Consider the following 19,764-nt stretch of genomic DNA (forward strand, 5'->3'; position numbering starts at 1 on the left):
TGATAAATCACATATTTATATCTTAATAAATTCGTACCAATCCAGATTACGTTGGCACCATGTAAACGGAACTAAACCGAGGACCGTGTCTGGGCAAAATAGGCAGCCGGTCTACTCGCTGGCTTCATGCCAACCATATATTATGTAATCGAAAAATAACCACAAAGTGCCATCAAAGGTGTCTTAAATAATGCGCGTTAGGAGTGAATAAAAGCGGAGCCTTATTGATCGAGAGCCTCGCACAAGCAAACCCAGCGACTGGAGCACGCACAGTCTGACTCGCAGTCTGGCTGATTCCATTGACAAATTGACTCCCGACGTATCGATCCATCAATTTAGTAGGGATTTTTTTGGTCGGGAAGCTAGTTCCCGGAAAAGAATGTGTCACCTTGACGGTCGCAAAGTCGACGAGTGGATTACTGATTCTAATTTCCCTTGCGGAAAGCTACGGAGAGAATGTGCTACTATTTCGTGTGAGGGGAGATGCGATGTGCTAATATCCATCCGATGGGGGTAGCAATATGCTACGATCAATACAAAAGAGAAGGCAAAGCGCTGCTATGTATTCTAGACAGCAGGACGTCTCTTGTGCCACTGACCTTATTTCTTCGAGAAGTTGATTTAATGACCAATTTCTCCATTTTAACTCATTCACTCGCAGCCATTTTCACAGAAGCAATCCCGTTCGCTCCCGGCTGTTTTACTGTATTTTGACTGATTTTGCAAGGCCCACTGAATATTGTGTTCGATTGCTATAAAAACATGGAACCTATCAAAAGAAAGATTAAAGTCTCTTCTTTCATCAGGAAAAAAAGTATGTTTCTATCTGTTTCCGTTCCGCAGCAATTAGCATTAGAAGAGAGCTAAGTTTCATCAGTTTCCACAAATCTATTTAAATTTGTAATTTAGCTTTTTCTCTAGATGGCCCTGGTTGATCTCCTTTGCTCTGCTGCCACCTGCTGGACGTTTATGTAATAACTACCATTTCTGCAACCGTTCTTTGCATTTGAAAGGCTGCATCAAAGCCTTCTGTATGCTCTAGCATAAAAAAAAAAAAACAACAAAAAACGTATAAATACGTCTTTGGGATGCTTAGAACATTAAAAAAAAACGTATTTACACGTTATTGGGAGCAAATGAGTTAATGACACAGTCATCGCGTCTAGTGGGCCCCCGTAGCGTGAAGAACTTGAGAACGTGAGAATAATCAATGTTTCTCACACGCTAAAACGTATAAATACGTCTTTGGGACACTTAGAACATTAAGAAAAACGTATTTACACGTTATTGGGAGCAAATGAGTTAATGACACAGTCATCGCGTCTAGTGCCCCCCCCCCCCCCCCCCCCCCCATCGCGTGAAGAACTTGAGTACGTGAGAATAATCAATGTTTCTCACACTCACTTCTGATCTGATTCGCGTGCATTTTCGCAGAAGAAGCTGCTGACTTGATTGACAGCGAGGCTTTTAAAACAACGAGTCATACTTTCCTGAGTGTGGGGGGGAGTCTGAAAAGTGAGTTGACACTACACTCACTCAGCAGGACGTTCTCTTCACACGTTATTGTTCACAACTAGCTGACAATGTACGATAGAAATCGTAACACGGTTCTCACGAAATCCAGATAAATCATACCGTGGTAGCGGATGACAGCTGCCACGACCCGGCGTTACCGCCACCAGGGAGCTAAAAATAGTATCAGGCGCTGATAAGTAGCAAACAAACGTAATTTCCTTCCATTTGACTTTCCGCAGCTCGGCACGCGCGCGCACACGCACGCAAACTTATCAGGTTATTCAAACACATTTCCTCTACGCCTAATTGTTTTTGCTTGATTGTCTGTAATGACTGGGGCAACAAAACAATTAAAATTTATCTCACAAACCAACCACAGAGCAATTTCGAGCGAATGGGTCATTTGTTGTTGGCCCAAGGAAGCGCCCCCCCCTTTCCCTGTATTGAGTCAGGTTTCTGTTTAGAACAAAGGGTCTGTTATTATTATATAACATATTATTTTTCACCCCCTTTTTTTTTTTAAACATATTTTTGGGGTCCAAGTTTAGAGCGATCCTTCAAATCCTGCTAAAGAACTAGCTAAATACAGAAAAAAGTAAATAAAATAAAGGTATAGCTCGCAAAGTTTTGTAGAAATTTGAGCCGCAGATTTTGCTTAATACAACTAACAGATGAATGAACAAATGCCACCATAGGATTGGAACTAAACCAAGGAGCCCCTGTCATCTACTGACAAAAAAAACTATGTAGCTAGTTGGCCAAGTATAGCTAGGCTATTCTCACCCCTCTCCAAAGAACTATAGCTAGCATAATACTGCTAGCTAACTAGCTATTTTCCAACTAAGCCTAAATGCCACTCCTCTATCACGTTATGTCGGAATTAGCAGTGTAATTGTTGCCTAACCGACTAGCGAATTAGTATTATTTGCTAATTTTTCAAACGGAAAACATAACTTCTTCTCTTTCTCAGAGTTTAGAATGATAGTAAAGATTTAACGATGTATCGAGCTCCTTATTTGATCCAAGGTCTGCCATTTTCCCTCACTACTATCAGTGATTGCGCAGTGATGACGGCGGCACAGTTCTTGCTGGCCTTTTGGCATCTTCATTCATCATTGATCATTAGAGAAACATGAAGACTTTGTGTGGCACAGAGTAGCATCATATCACTATCACGCTTGTAATGATTCCCACAAGTGTGGCTGTCTGTTTTGAATTTTAACGATGGAGGTGGTTGGACATTTGCTTGAGAGCGATCCATCCATCCAGGAATAGAAGCACCTTACGTAACAATATCGCTCTCTGTTCTCCTCTGGAATATACAAGCCTTCTGTACTCTATACATAGCACGGATGATGGCAGGTGGGCTGACACACGGCAGAATATTGCTCTGGCAGCTGCTGCTCCGACTTTGAGTGTTCCGGAGGAGAATATTGGCATCTGGAGTCTGCTGCTGATTAAAACAAATAGTTGTCTGTGTTGCAATTTGCGGATATGTGAAAGCTGTCAAAAGGTGTTAAGCTTTGATGCAGGAGTTTTAGAAAATGTGTGCTAATAACAGAACATTTATTGGTCCTAGAAAACATTCAGAATAACAAGTTGCAACAAATCAAGGCTGAAATGTCAATTTTTGTAAAATTTGTTTTGCATAAACCTGCTAACTAATAAATTAACCAATCAAACAACTAGCTTGCTAGCCTATGAGCCACTTCTATCAAAGGTTTTTAGATATTGGTTATAAAATTGTGTATATAACGAACTACTAAACTATTCAAAAACTGCTAACTAACTAACTAACTAACTAACTAACTAACTAACTAACTAACTAACTAACCATAGTAAGAGCTTATCCACGTTTTTGTATACATTTTTGTAAACTTGTCTATGAACTAACTAATAACTAACTAACTATACCTAGTCTTTTGTAACTTTTTTGTAGAAATTGGAAGTAAACCTGTTTATGAAGTAACTAACTAACTAACTAACTAACTAACTAGAAAACATTCAGAATAATAAGTTGTAACAAATCAAGGCTGAACTGTAAACAATATTATAAATTAATTTTGTGTAAACCCTCTAACTAATACAATTGGTTTATTATTATAACTAAGCAAACAACTAGCTTGTTTGCCCGTTAACCTCTTGTATCAAAGGTTTTATAGACATTGATTATGCAGTTTACTAACTAACTAACTAACTAGAGTAGTAGCTAGTCCATGTTTTTGTAGAAATTGGAATAAACTTTTATGAGCCAACTAACTAACTAACTAACTAACTAACTAACTAACTAACTAACTAACTAACTAACTAACTAACTACTAACTAGAGTAGGAGGTCGTCCGTGTTTTGTAGAAATTGGAATAAACTTTTATGAGCCAACTAACTAACTAACTAACTAACTAACTAACTAACTAACTAACTAACTAACTAACTAACTAACTAACTAACTAACTAAATCCGGTCTTCTCCAACTTTTTTTGTAGAAATTGGAAGCAAACCTTTTTATGAACTAACTAACTAACTACAATTTTAAACTCACTCACTCACTCACTCACAAACACGCTAACTAAACAACGAGCTCACTAACGAACACTCTACAAACTTGAATAGAAACTGATTGCCATTTTTGTGTAATGTGTTTAACTCCGTTCATCCATTCGTCCGTTTATCGTATCAGAACCGGTATTCAAATCTGTATCAAATTCGATGTTCTTTGTCGTACTTTAATGTTCGCTAACAACGCAAACGTGGGCTGCTATGTGGAGATAATAAACACGCAGGGAATTCCTGATGTATTTACCTGCAGCTCTGCGACCAAACGTGGCATGTAATGACCCGTCGTACTTTCTCACGCTCCGTTTCCATCAATCCGACCTAACTTGATGCTTTTAATGACTTTAGGGAAATCGAGCCTGCAGTGTTCCAGCGCGCTGCCATGACAGCCGCTGCACTCCTTCCGTACTTTGCACGCGCGTGTGGGGGAAGTTGCAAAAAGCAGGCACGTCACATTTTGATGAGCAGGAACAATTCAAACGCCTTCTCTGATTATAATAATACACCCGAGTGAGAGCTCTCGCTCATTAGTTTGGAGATCCAGCTCCTTGCTAAACATCGGCAAGTGCTAAAATCAGCACCTGCGGGCAAGAGCATCTGAATAAACAACGCAGCACATTTGATTATTATTATTTCACACATTTCCCTTTGCCCGCATCACGAGGTTTTGATGATGAGCGCGCTGAAGTGTGAGCGAGAGAGTGAAGAGTCTGCCAGGATTCTGTCAGTCTCATCATCTGTCGTCTAAATCTTTTTTCTTTTTTTTTTTTGCCAGTTTATTAGTCCGTTTGGCAGGGTGTCCACGTCCACGTGGTACTTTTCTGTGCATTTACGGGCTCCCATCCACATGCAGCTTTCATTTTAGCTTCGTGAAAACGAACCCCATGCATGCTAAAGTTAGTATTTCCCACTTTAGTGTTTGAATGTACAGCCCACATGCATGTACCGTATTTTCCGCATTATAAGGCGCACCTTCAATGAATGACATATTTTAAAACTTTTTCCATATATAAGGTGCTACAGTAGAGGCTGGGGTTACGTTATGCATCCATTAGATGGTGCTGCGCTAAAGGGAATGTCAACAAAACAGTCAGATAGGTCAGTCAAACTTTATCACTAGATTACAAACCAGCTTTCTGACAACTCCATTCGCTCCCAAAATGAATAAACAGCTGTTTTATTATTTTCTCTGAGGTAAGTATTAGTATTAGCTAGCGATCCAAGATGGCGGGATCTTCTGCGCATGGTCGTCACCGATCGTGCGCCTTATAGTGCGGAAAATACGGTACACTCATTTGTCATTTTTATTTGGGAGTAATTGCAATCTAAATCCAAATTATGTGAGTCTTTTTTTTTTTTTTTAGCATAGTTTTTGTCTTTTATATTTTTTACCCAGCCTCTCATCTGCTCAACTTGGATAGGCTCCAGCAGTTAAAAAAAATGATGAATGGGTTTTATTTTGTTCAGAAATATTTTAGACATCATTCCATACCTTTTCTAACCATCTATTCTTGGTCTGTCTTTTCCTTTCCCAGGAGAGAGTTTCTTCAGGCTTCTGACTAAAATGGCCAAATGGGCTTATAACAGCACTTGTTGCTTGGGCATGTACTTATAAGTATTTTTTTATTATTATTATTTATTTTAGCCCAGACAGACAAGCTAAAAAAAAAAAATGTTGGCGGAGATACTTCTTTTGGCACTTCTTTGTGACGTATTGACCCAGGTGGGAGCTTTTATTTGTATTGTTGACGCTACAATGCTGACAAAACGCACGTCTTGTTTTTTAAACTCATCTCACTGCTTGCGACCGCTCTAATCTGTATTTAAGCACGTTGGGGATAAGCCTGCCGAGTTTTGGGATAGGATTTCCTGCGGTGAAAATGCACTTCAGCAAAAATCATTTTCAACCTTGTACAAATGCAACTGCGCTCGAGGTAAAAATAGTCAAATACGACAACAGAACGTAAAGCGCCATGACTGAGTGCTTTATCATTTAGTGTCACGATTCAATAGGCAACAAAGTGGATTATAAGACTAGCACATGTTCTATTTTGCATAATACCCGTAGGCTGAAATCCAGTTACGCTGAGTTGTAACAAGGGCAAGCAAATAAATGTCTGTCTTTTGTCTTGCATAATATTAGGTACAATTTAATGGGAGTGTTTTTCTTCGTTGTTGTTCGCACGTGTCGTTTAGAAGGGTGCATATTATGTCACCTGCGATACTATTGTGTGAGTGTGAGCTGTGGCTAACAGCAGCTCCTGCATGAGTGGTAGGAGGTATGTCAATGGTTTGCTCCCGTAAAAGTAGTGTTATGCTGCCAAATTGTGCCACGTTGGTGCCGAGGAGTTGAGTTGAAGTGAATTGATGGGCTTCATTTGGACAAAAGTAGTGCTTTGCCGGCATTTTGTGGCATCTTGGTGCTAATGAACTCTGTTGACGTGAGCTGCGGATCTTCATTTAGACAAAAAGCTGTGCTTTGCCACCATCTTGTAGCATCTTGGTGCTAATGAACTACGTTGAAGTGAATTGAGGAATTTCATTTTGACAAAAAATAGTGCTTTGCCGCCATTTTGTGGCATCTTGGTGCTAATGAAGTATGTCGACGTGAACTGCGGATCTTCATTTAGACAAAAAGCAGTGCTTTGCCACCATCTTGTAGCATCTTGGTGCTAATGAACTACGTTGAAGTGAATTGAGGAATTTCATTTCGACAAAAAGTAGTGCTTTGCCACTATTTTGTGGCATCTTGGTGCTAATGAACTATGTCGGCGTGAACTGCGGATCTTCATTTAGACAAAAAGCAGTGCTTTGCCACCATCTTGTAGCATCTTGGTGCTAATGAACTACGTTGAAGGGAATTGAGGAATTTCATTTCGACAAAAAGTAGTGCTTTGCCGCTATTTTGTGGCATCTTGGTGCTAATGAACTATGTTGACGTGAGCTGCGGATCTTCATTTAGACAAAAAGCAGTGCTTTGCCACCATCTTGTAGCATCTTAGTGCTAATGAACTACGTTGAAGTGAATTGAGGAATTTCATTTTGACAAAAAGTAGTGCTTTGCCGCTATTTTGTGGCATCTTGGTGCTAATGAACTATGTTGACGTGAGCTGCGGATCTTCATTTAGACAAAAAGCAGTGCTTTGCCACCATCTTGTAGCATCTTAGTGCTAATGAACTACGTTGAAGTGAATTGAGGAATTTCATTTTGACAAAAAGTAGTGCTTTGCCGCCATTTTGTGGCATCTTGGTGCAAATGAACTATGTCGACGTGAATTGCGGATCGTCATTTAGACAAAAAGCAGTGCCTTGCCACCATCTTGTAGCATCTTGGTGCTAATGAACTAAGTTGAAGTGAATTGAGGAATTTCATTTAAACAAAAAGTAGTGCTTTGCCACCATCTTGTAGTATCTTGGTGCTAATGAACTACGTTGAAGTGAATTGAGGAATTTCATTTCGGCAAAAAGTAGAGCTTTGCCAACATATGACGTCTAAAAGCAATTCTAAACTTTGTGGGGGGGGGGGGGGGCTACTCAGATTTTTGCTATTTACGACAGAGACAAGTGAGTTGCAGAGACAAAAAGTAGTGCTTTGCCGCCAAGGCAATTGAAACTTTTTTTTATCTGCTATTCGTGGCAGGGCTCACTTCTTGTTTTTTTTTACAGAACATAAAACAAAATATTAGCCGTAAAAAAAATGATGATGAAGCGTATTTAGAGGGCAAACTCTAGCGGCATTCGATCGGGACCTTGCGGTGTCCTACCCCACATTCTCCACTTTGCTTACAGCCACATCAATGAATTGCCCTCCGTCATGGCGCGACTCTCCAAAAATTCATTAATCCTCCTGCCACGCTTCCCCAAAAAATTCCTTCAAACCTTTCATTTCCCCCTCTCAGCCCCCCGGGAAGCTAATTGGCAACCCGTGAGCATTACAACATTCATCAGCGTCCTCGCTAGCAGATAACTAGTTCCCCGGGTCTCAGCGCAATTTAGAAGAGCCTCAGAGTAAAAACGCTTAGCGGCCGCGCTAGGCTGCGGGCTGGCCGCACATCTTATTTCCCAGCGCCCCTTCCCGAAACGTTCCTGTGGGCCCCCCGGCTTAAGTGTCCAATGACGTTTGACCTCCCACTCATGTGACCGCAGGGTCAAATTAGAAGACGACCCTAATCATTTTTTTTTCCCGCCTCCTCCACATGCGTCTCGCGCGTTGCCGCATGAGCAGTCATTTGAGGGTTTCGATGTATCCATTTTTCTTTTGGAGATCTTGACACTTTTGACGACGCGGGCCTGGGCAGGTGTCGCACGACACGTTTGCGTGACACACGACTTTTGTTCTAGCTTGATTTCGGATATGGTGTCTCTTGTAGTGGCGCTATAAAAAGGATGTCAGGCTGCGTAATGAGGGCACCTCCCCTGCTGAGCGGTCCTATTTATAAAGTTGTCTGCAGAGGGATGGAAAAGATGAGAAAGTTCATTCATTTTGGATGTACAGTTAAGCTCAAAATGATTCATACTCTGGCTGAATTTTGAGATGAAGTGATTTTTATTTGGTTGGACTGTGAGAGGGGGTCTTTTAATTTTTTTGTACAATTTTTTTCTGTCAATCCATTTTCTGCCGTTTTTCTTGTTGGCTATGTGTGTCTTAGCTTTTTTTTTTTTTTAAATAATGTTTGTGCGATATAATTGTCAATATCTGTCCCTTAAAGAGGAATTCAAGTCAAAAACGACCAAGCTTGTAAACGTCACATGACCAAACTCAGAAAACAGTTGAACCATGTTTATTACCTGAGCCCCAAACTGCTGTGATGTCAGTAGCCAGCAAATGGCAAAATGGCCGCCCCCTGAGATGAATAATAACAGGTGGTTGTTGCTGCTTATAGGGGAGATAAAGTCAACCACAGCATTCTGATTAATAGTTTGTTTGTAGAAAATGATTTAAGCAGAAAAATGCACCTGTTATCCATCTCAAGGGGCGGCCATTTTGTGACTTGCTTGTCGACTGAAAATAACATCACAGTTAGTTGGGACTCCGGCAACAACCAATGACGGCTCAGCTTGGTGAGTCGTGATTGGTCATTACCCCCAAGTAACTGTGATGTCAGTCGGCAGCAAATGTCAAAATGGCCGCCCCCTGAGATGAATAATAACAGGTGGTTGTTGCTGCTTATAGGGGAGATAAAGTCAAATTTTTTCTTTCAAACACGGCATTCTAATTAATAGTTTGTTTGTAGAATATGATTTAAGCAGAAAAATGCACCTGTTATCCATCTCAACGGGCGGCCATTTTGTCACTTGCTTGTCGACTGAAAATCTAACATCACAGTTAGTTGGGACTCCGGTAACAACCATTGACGACTCAGCTTGGTGAGTCGTGATTGGTCGTTACCCCCAAGTAACTGTGCTGTCATTTTCAGTCGATAAGCAAGTGGCAAAATGGCCGCCCCCGGAGATGGATGATTTTTCTGCTTCATATTTCACAAACACAATATTAATCAGAATGCCGTATTTAGAATAATGACAGAACATATTCTAAAGAAAATTTTTGACTTATCTTCCCCTTTTCTTACATATAAAAATATACTGGTCATTTTTTTTTTTTTTTACATTATGGCTCTATCATGGCTACTTTTGGCCTATTTACTGGATTAAAAAAATACAATTTGAGAAAATGGGCTCAACGCTTGAATATTTTTGAAAAATATGTTTTATGTTGTACACATCACAGGCAAAATTGTTGGTAACCTTCAGTAAATTTCCATCTCATCATTTTCATGTTATTCCAGTGACTTTTTTTCTTTCTGTACAAAGAAAAGAACACAGTACCTACTGTGCTCCGCTGGCTCACTCACTTTTGTTCCGGGGGCTGCTTTGCCACATCAGGCGTCGGCTGTCCTGGATCTGTGTAAGGTGCACTGAAATCTCAAATACTATCAAAGCATTGAAATGTTCAACAGATGCGACTCATGGAATGGATGGATGGATAGTGTCTGAAAACTTGGTCTCGCTTACATGTTATGGATCTTCCAAAAAAGTAATGACGCAAAAGAACACAGCTAAAAACAACCAAGAATGGCTAAGAGTAATGTATTGGATCTCGGTTCACTTTTTACGGCTCAATTGTATTGCAGATTAAAAATAAATTAAAAAAAAATATTGGTAATATTTCGATCATGGATTATTTGCTGTATCATTTTTTATACACTATTATACCGTAGAATTGAATTGTACTTTTGAATTTGCAGTCAGCATAAATGAAGTGGCTATGAATATCTTATAGTTTTTTTTTTTTCCACCTTCTCGTGCCATTTCCAGCAATCAGCCCCACAACGTTAGCTCCACCCTCAGCGCGGTCTTTTACAAAATTAATAAAGCTCCGTTTGGGCACTTTCAACATGCTTCTTATTGTGGTTATATAGTACACAGCGATGTGGCTTTATGCTGGAAACTTTAGTGATCCCAAAGGAAATGGCGCTATCCGGAAGCAGCAATAAGAGTAAGAAAGAAAAATGAAATCACATCGAGTATCAGCAATTATTAAGTCATGGGTCAGGTGAGAGGATAACGCAAGCGTGAGGTAATGCTCAGAAAGGATACGCTGAATTCTAATAAAAAGAAGCAAATAAAGTAAAATTATGTAGCGCTCTATATCATTTGGAGTGGTGTCTGTAACATTTTTAGTAGCACCTCTCAGGCACAACTGTAATAAAGAGGAGTACGCACAAACTAACATTCTAATTTCAGTATTTTTTTTCCTCCTTTCCGATCAAGTCAGCAAAGGCCAAATGTCTCGACAACATTATCCTGATCTATTATCCTGTGGTGTGTGTGTTAAAAGGAATTGTACCTCCCCGACCTGCTCAGAAAACGGTCGGACCGACTATTTTACATTTTAAAACTGTTCATTACAATAAGGAACTGGCTCCTTATGTGAATATTAAACATCTGTGACTAATTGATTACCCTAAAAGGTCTGTAATTGCCTACAAGAGAGCACCAAAGCACTAGTTTTAGGCTGTGCTTACATCTCTCACTGTAAATAGAAAGAATGCGCTGAAATTTGTTTGACGTTAACCTGATATCGAAAAGCAAAATCCAGAAGTTATTAACGCTCGTGCATAAACATTTATAATTGCTTATAAATGCCACAAGATGGCGACAAAGCGTTTTTTGTTTTTGCTTGACAAGGCAATGATTAACTCATTCACTCCCAGCCATTTTCACAGAAGCAATCCCGTTCGCACCCGGCAGTTTTACTCAGTTTTGACTGATTTTGCAAGTCCCACGGAATATTGTGTTCAATTGCTATAAAAGCATGGAACCTATCAAAAGAAAGATTAAAGTCTCTTCTTTCATCAGGAAAAAAAAAGTAATTTAGCTTTTTTCTAGATGGGCCTGGTTGATCTCCTTTTGCTCTGCTGCCACCTGCTGGCCGTTTGTGTAATAACTACCATTTCTGCAACCGTTCTTTGCAGTTGAGAGGCTGCATCAAAGCCTTCTGTATGCGCTAGCATTAAAAAAAACAAAAAAACGTCTAAATACGTCTTTGGGACACTTAAAACATAAAAAAAACGTATTTACACGTTATTGGGAGCAAATGAGTTAAAAGCCTGATTAAATCCCACATGATGTGACAATATTTTTATATTGCTATATATGGTTTTGGACTGAGCATAAAAACAGCAAATAAGGGAGTTTTTCATCAAATGGCAGAGAAAAATCTGAAACTAGCAGAATTTGCAGATATTCAAGAGGTTGTATATATTTTAGAAATTGCCAACTTTTATCTACCAGTTGCTAAACGGTTGCAAAAAAGCTCCAGAAACCAGACAAGCACTGACAAAATATAAATGCGGCAAGGTATTACCACCTCCGGAATCCTCCACCACCAAAACCGAATAACGAGCCGTTATTATCGAAAATAACGATTCCCAAGTTAACTGGGAATAATGAGGCAAATAAAGCCATTAGGAAAATAGAGGAGAGCATGGTCAGAGCCACTGTACGTGGATGACTCAGCCACGTTGAAATGTAGAACGAGTTTTGGGGCCCCGCCGAGGACGATGAAACACGCTTTTAATGGGGGAACTTTAACGACGCGCCGGCGCTCTCATGAAGCCAACCAGTCTGCTCTGCTCCACACATAAACAAAAGACAAAACACAACTCAGTGACACAATAGGGCCATGGCAAGTGATAAAACAGTATATTGTATATTGGTTCTGTGGACGTGAACATACAAAAATCTCATGTAATATATTTCATAGATTGGATTTTCTGATTTATTTGGTATCTTGTGAGTATAAGTTGGACACAATTTTTTTTTCCTTAGTTTGTTATTAACGTGAACAAAAACTCACCAAACTTTACACGCAGATCGGGCCTGGCGGAAAATGTGATATTTTAAAGTCGCCATTCATGATAACATAAAAATGGCTCCGCAGCATAGGTTTAACGGATCCCTGTCCCGCTACGATTGTCCTACGGCGACGGAAATTGTGTGGCACCTGTAGCACATCCAGATGAACCAAAACCTCTTTGATAGGTGTACCCTAAAATAGACAGGAAGTGAGGTATGAGTATTTAAATGTCCAATTTTGGTCCATTTTTGCACATTTACAAGGGTCATACTTTTGCCCGCTTCTCCTACACAGTTAACCCGATTGACTTCAAACTTGGGCTGTACCATCTCAACACCTGGGACAACATCATAGTAAAAAAAAATCTAAAGCTCTTGACATACTGTTTGACGGGGGCGAGGCATCAAATTTAGAGTTTCAAAACGTAGCATTGCCAGTTGCCCAACTTGTAGTTTTTCAAAATGGCTGATTCTCTTTTTTTTTTTGCCTCTCCAAGTTCAAGTTTACTGTGAAACTAATCATAAAACAGACAATTCCATGTGGTTTATTCAAATCAGCCATGTAACTATGCCAAGCAAAAGGCCTTTAGCGTAATGCTAACAAACAATGCTAAATGCCGCAGACAGGCTAACAAACAAGCACCACAACACCAGAAGGAGCAGCACAATGTTTACTAAGTTAAAGCAAAAAAATGTGGCACAAACTGTTGAAGTTCTTTGCATTCTATTTCATTGTCATAACGGCATTAACAAAGTATAACACAGAGTGCTATTTTTTCCTATTAGGACCTCTGTAGATGTAAATAGTCAGTCCAAACAAACATATACAGGCAGTAAATGGGAATGGAGCACTTAAAAGGAGACCTGCAGTGTGTGTCTGGCTTAATGTTGGCGAGATGTGACAGCCATAGCTAAAAGCTATAATGACCACAAATAGCATTGGAGAAAAAAAAAAAAAAGTAATAGCGCTGAGTGTTTTATAGCCAAAAGAACTGTCTAGTTATATAGCATATGGCCACATCGTTGTGCATCAGGCAGGGGTCGGCCTGATGCCTTCGGGCATGCACAAATTGAATTCAGTGGTGGGAAAAGTTAGAGTCAAACTATTGCAGGATGTTGGCAAAAACGTGAGATTTTGACGGCCCAAACATGGCTTGCTTTAAATTACTTCTTTCTTCTTTTTTTTTGTCATTATAATTTTTACGCCACACTCATTACATTTTCATTTCACTACTGTTATCTGGGTGAACCTACATTGAGCCATGTTTTTTGTTTTGAAATTTCATCCCCCAAAGCCCTTTTCACTTAGTAGCATGGAATGCAGCTAGCTAGCTGGGTAGCGAGGTAGCTAGTTAGCTAACTAGCTAACAAACGAAACCATCCCAAGTCGTCTGTAAAGTTTTGTGACAACTGTTTTATTAGCCGATATATCAAGATACTTTGCTTATTAAGACTCGTATATTACTTTTTAAGACAACTAAAGTATTCCTTATTTTTGTGTATCTTGTATATCTACGTTTGTAATCTAATGATGAATATTTCCAAAATGCCATTGGTAAACTTCCCATGGGAGGTGTTGAGAAATGAAAGCAACATAGAATTTTGCAGTTACCACCGTATGTACTGTTTTATTTTGTTTAATATTCACAGCCCTGGGGTTGTCTTTAATGCCAAAATTTGCTGTAATTCTGATTTTACTGCATAGGTTTGTGATAGACTACGAAGGGTTCTGACATACATACAAACTGTGTTTATGTAGGAGCGGAACTCGATTGTAAACCAAGAATCCCCTTGTACATGTATTTTCTGATTTCCTTTAGACTGTATGCTTGCCTCGGTACTCCCCCGCCACATTTCCCTTCTTTCGCACGCCCACGATAGGCGCAGGAGGGCCCGTTCATCTCTGCACACATCTTTAATTTGTTTTTTTTGTTTTTTGAGAGCAGTCACAATCAGGAAGACAGGGGGAAAAGCTATTAGAAAAAAAAACAAAAAACACCCAGTCTTGACCTTCATTAGGATGCCATCGGGTGACTTCGAGCAATTCATGCATGCAAGGAATTCCAAAAATAACCGTGAACAGCAAGCACTCGTCTAAGATATGCAACTTTTCTCTGTTTGCATTTGGAGAAAATGTAGCATGATTCTGGCTGCATATCAACTTCAATTTCAGCTGCTTAAGAACGGGATATTCGCCTTATGCCTGCTCTGCATGCGCAACATTTGAAGCCGCAAATGCGTGGGCTGGTACTGTATATTATTCTGTTTGCAGGAGGAATTTTATTTTATTTTATTTTTTAAAGAAGCGCCTCTGTTTGTACTCTCATTTCCAGCGCTGACAAACGTGAAGCTGTGGGCAATCGATCGGCAATGTTTCCAGACCATCATGATGCGGACGGGTCTCATCAAGCACACCGAGTATATGGAGTTTTTGAAAAGGTAAAGAAGTCGCTCGAGTAGATCTGATTCGTAATAACAAAAAAACAAAAAAAATGGAGGACTATACAGTAATGTGAAGAGGCATTTGCACCCTTTAGTGATTCGGTTTACCTTTTCACATTTGACAAAAAAATAACTTGAGGACTTTTAGAGACATTTTCTGTTGACTGACGAGAGAAAAGTTGAACTTTTTGGAAGTTGTGTAGCCCGTTAGGCCAACATTACATGTGCTGCAAAAATAAGAAAATTTACCAATACCATCGTGGTGACAATGTAAAGGTCTGGGGCTGCTTTGTAACTTCAGGACCTGGATGACTTGCTGTGAGTTAACATTGAATTTTGTTGTCTATCAGAAACATTACACCAATTTAAAGAGGTAGTCAACACCCCTCTAAAAAAAAAAAAAAAAAAATCTTGACAATATTCTATGCAGCCCCATTAATCTAAATATGGTATTCTGGTTAATATTGTATTGGTGGAATATGAGTGAAGCAGCAAAATCCAGCCGCCATCTCGGGGCAGCCATTTTGCCATTTGCTGTCGACTGAAGATGACATCACAGTTGCTCAGGTCTCAGGTAACAACCAATCACAGCAAAGCTTAAAAAAAATAAATTAAAAATAAATGGTGAGCTGTGATTGGTCATTGCCTGACTCCCTGAGCAACATTGATGTCATCATCAGCTGACCGCAAGTAGCAAAATGGCCGCCCCCTGAGATGGATAAAAACAGCTGGATTTTGCTTCATAACTCTTATTCCACAAATGTGATATTAATCAGAATGTTATGTTTAAACAAATGAGGCAATGTAGAACATATTATTGTCAAGACATGTTTAAGGTTAACTTACACTCTTACTGTCTGTTCATTGAGACCTTGTGATGCAACTTTTTGAACTTTTTACTTTTTCACCTGGGGTCAGATAAGTTTGGATTCTTTTCCCCGAATACAATAATCTTTTCGAAACTACTTTTTTTTTTCTTTACTTGGCATGTCTTTGGGAAAGCAGGAAAGAGGGCAAATACTTTTTTTTCACGGAACTGGATGTGCCAGCTACAACTCACCAGGGGTCCTAACTTAAATAAGTTATTCGAGTCACTTATGTGATTCATCTTGATATTTATTCTCTATAGGGAAGTCCGTTATCACTTTAAAGGCCCACCGACTGTTTTATCTGCACGCATGCGCTATATAGGATGAAAGACTGATCAAACGACACGGAAAGTGTCGATAAAAATGAATGAGAAACATTTTTTTTCATATTTTTTTTTTTTACCGACCACCACCGTGGTCATGACAAAGAACGAAATTTGTTGCCTCCCGCTGCGTTTACATGCAAACACTCCACTTTCGCTCCTTTCCCAGGATTCCTTCCACTGCACCAAAGCAAATGAATCACAGCGATAGAGATCAGAAGCTGTCACTTTTTGACAAGAGTTATTTCATGGCAGGCAGATGGATGCAGCAAGTCATCAGAGCCTCCCACTAAAAAATAATGTTTGGCCACAGGTGCCATGTCGTGGAAATGTCAAAACAAGCTGGAACAATTGGCGAAATCGACTGAAATTTGCCTCACAGCGCAACAGCGTCGTCGTGCAGGCATCAAATGATTAACTCTGCGTGTGTGGTTTGCTTTTTTTTTCTACTTTAATGACTTCAGATTGTTTTTAAATCAATGCCAAGGTGATTATTGTTAAGTAGACTTTTGAGTAATCAATCTGACTTTCCCATCTAATCACATTCAGATGCCTTCATGGCCTCAATGGCAGGGTCGCGACCATTTTTTTTTTGGGCTATATTTTTTAAAATAAGTACCGTATTTTCCGCACTATAAGGCGCACCTAAAAGCCTTCAATTTTTTCAAAAGCTGACCATGCGCCTTATATATGGATCAATACGCTATCGGTGACCCTGCACGATCGGTGACGCGCATGCGCAGAAGATCCCGCCATCTTGGATCGCTAGCTAATACTAATATTTTACCTCAGAGAAAATAATAAAACAGCTGTTTATTCATTTTGGGAGTGAATGGAGTTGTCAGAAAGCTGGTTTGTAATCTATTGATAAAGTTTGACTGACCTATCTGACTGTTTTGTTGACATTCCCTTTAGCGCAGCACCATCTAATGGATGCATAACGTAACCCCAGTCTCTACTGTAGCACCTTATATATGGAAAAAGTTTGAAAATATGTCATACATTGAAGGTGCGCCTTATAATGAGGTGCGCCTTATAATGCGGAAAATACGATAACCATTTTAATTTCTCCTTTGAGTAATGCCTGCAACTATAAACATCCTGATTTGGACTTCCAGGAACGCAAAATCATACATTGACCTTTTCATGAGTTCAACATGTTTACTCCCTGTAAAAGTATAAAGGTGACAAATCTGGACTTCACTCTCAGGAGCACATTTTTTTTCCCCCATTAGCCCATCTAAGAAACAAGCCAAACTGTTGAAAATATTCATGAAGCAAAAGAGAAAAGATTCCAATTGCATTAATGTCGGTCTCGACAGAGCCAGACGTCGCCGCGCGAGAGATAGGGATCACCTTCCTCTGCATGATTGTATTATTTAATAGTCGGCGCGTAGCCAGACGCTCATATACAGGATCCTCGAAAAGGTCAAAGTCGTATCATAAGCCGCATGATCATTAGCGCAACTTGATTTTCGCCCGTGATGGGTGACTTATGTATTATGATTTGGACCGCCAGCTGTTGAGTAATCAAATGTGACTTGTGCACGGCCTGTTGTGACTTAGAATCATTTTTTGGACTAGTTAATATTAGGACTTGCCGGTGATAAAAATACAAAAAAAATCATAGTATAAATAATAAATAATAGAAATATAACTTACCAATAGTGCGGCACTGCCTTTGCACTATGCTGCCCCCTAGGGTTCAAAAGCAGACTACTACCTGATCCAACAACCGGATTGAATATTGATTTCCTGACAATTACACTTTGACTACAATTTATAACATTTGATAAAAATGGGATAAATATTAATAAAATATTAAAATAAGCAATGACTAATTCATAATTTAGTGATCTATTAATATTTGTTTTGCTTGTTTTATATATATATATATATATATATATATATATATATATATATATATATATATATATATATATATATATATATATATATATATATATATATATATATATAAGTAGCTTGGATTGAATGTCTGGACTCTTAAAGGACATAAAAATAAGTTTTTGAGATTGAACGAGTTTTAATTAATAAAAATCCTCATTGATTATTGTTAATAATATACATTACTTAAAAAATTATTGCGTAAATACAAGTTTTTCTTTTTTTTAGCTTACATTTTAGATTTAACTGCTTAACTCATTAAGTGCCATTGACGGCTATAGACGTCAAAAATCCAATTGAACTGGGCTGGCAGTTGTTTGTTGTGGCAAGTGTTTTCGTGTCCTTTTCCTGCCATGTTTTTGAAGTGTGGGCATATATTCTCAAAATAAAGAATAACATTAAATAGTTTTTGTTTTACAATCTTAATTTTAGCATTGCAACAAGGTGCATTGTCGTCTCAGCTATGCTTTTCTCCCCCTCCCTTCCCTGTTTACAAGTCCCTGTGGTCTTTTTTTTGTCATCTGACATAAATATATTGTACCACCACTTCTGCATTTCCATGCCAGAACTACTGTATAGTGACTGTAAAGGTTCCAAAAACTTAGTACTGATTACCAAAATACTCAACTTGCCTCGGGCCCTGTCAACCTACGCGACGCTGCTGCATGTGATCACTGCATTGTTGCCTCACCTCCATTGAGGAAGCTCGGAGCGGAATCAAGATCAGCAGCGATGAGATGATTCCGATTACTATAATACAAGATGGGAAATGGGCTGGAGTGAGACGGCACGGCCAGATAAGCTCTTTGTTCGCCAACGTGGGATATTTCCCCTTCGTTAAACATAAACATTGGGTCACTTTTATTTAGTCGGCTCAATAACAGCCGAGTGGCATTCAGTGGAAATGCTAGAAAGCTTTTTTTTTTCTTAAAAAAAAATAAAAAAAAAATAAAAATAAAAAAATAAAATAAAACATAATAATAATAATAATAAAAAATAAATAAAAAATTAAAAAAAAAAGTAAACGCTAGAAAGCAAAAAACAAAAAAAACGGCAACGGCTACAATTTGTAGAGCCTCTTTGTGGCGCTTTCAACCTCCTCCACACTGTGGACCGCTGTGTAACCAGACCCGTTGCTCAGTTAATGCTGAAATATTAATACGCGCATGCTGTACCATAGCATAAGCCAGCACCTATAGCATTCTAATCATCCCCCCATTGCCTTTTTGTCATGCATTTTTAATGAGCACTGTATGGATGACACCAAAGAGTTGAAAAGTGCTTCCTGTTCTTGTTCTTGCAGCGTGCCTACCTTCCACAGCCTGCAGGAGGACATTCTGAGCAAGCTCGCCGACGTCCTTGAGGAGGTGAGACGCATACAGCAATGCACTTGTGGAATTCTATCTCCTCCTGACTACCAGAAAATATATATATATACTGTCCAATCAGATTATTTTGATATTCCCCAACCTTTGTGAAGTCACTGGAATACTGCAAAAGAAATTTTAGGAAAAAAAAAAAGTTTTTATTTTTAAACTATGATGTGTCCACTACAGAGGACATTTAAAAAAAAAAACTTAAATGCTAGGCTCAAATGCAGTTAAAATAATTCAAACAATACTTTAATGTGTTCTTAAAAGTCTTATAGTCTTTGTTAGTTTCAGTATTAGTATTAGTTTTTTTTTTAATGTTTATTACTTGTGCGCAATATTTAAAACACCACCATGGGAGCAACGTCATCTGAAGGTGCTTTTCTATTGGCTGCTGCTAGATGATGTCACTTCTGTGTGACATAC

At 39.1% G+C, this 19,764-nt stretch overlaps 1 protein-coding gene across 4 annotated transcripts in view; it reads left to right on the plus strand.

The window, feature by feature from the left end:
- The window catches only part of LOC144001170 (cGMP-dependent protein kinase 1), a 130,492-nt gene that overhangs the window by 77,998 nt on the left and 32,730 nt on the right, over positions 1–19,764 (plus strand). For all 4 annotated transcript variants that reach the window (XM_077495261.1, XM_077495263.1, XM_077495262.1 and 1 more), the window contains exons 4-5: positions 14,760–14,865; positions 19,272–19,335. In XM_077495261.1, the coding sequence (XP_077351387.1) occupies positions 14,760–14,865; positions 19,272–19,335 (170 nt within the window). The remainder of the gene's footprint in view (positions 1–14,759; positions 14,866–19,271; positions 19,336–19,764) is intronic.

The sequence above is a fragment of the Festucalex cinctus genome, chromosome 14 (genome assembly GCF_051991245.1).
Source record: "Festucalex cinctus isolate MCC-2025b chromosome 14, RoL_Fcin_1.0, whole genome shotgun sequence".
Lineage (NCBI taxonomy): Eukaryota > Metazoa > Chordata > Actinopteri > Syngnathiformes > Syngnathidae > Festucalex > Festucalex cinctus.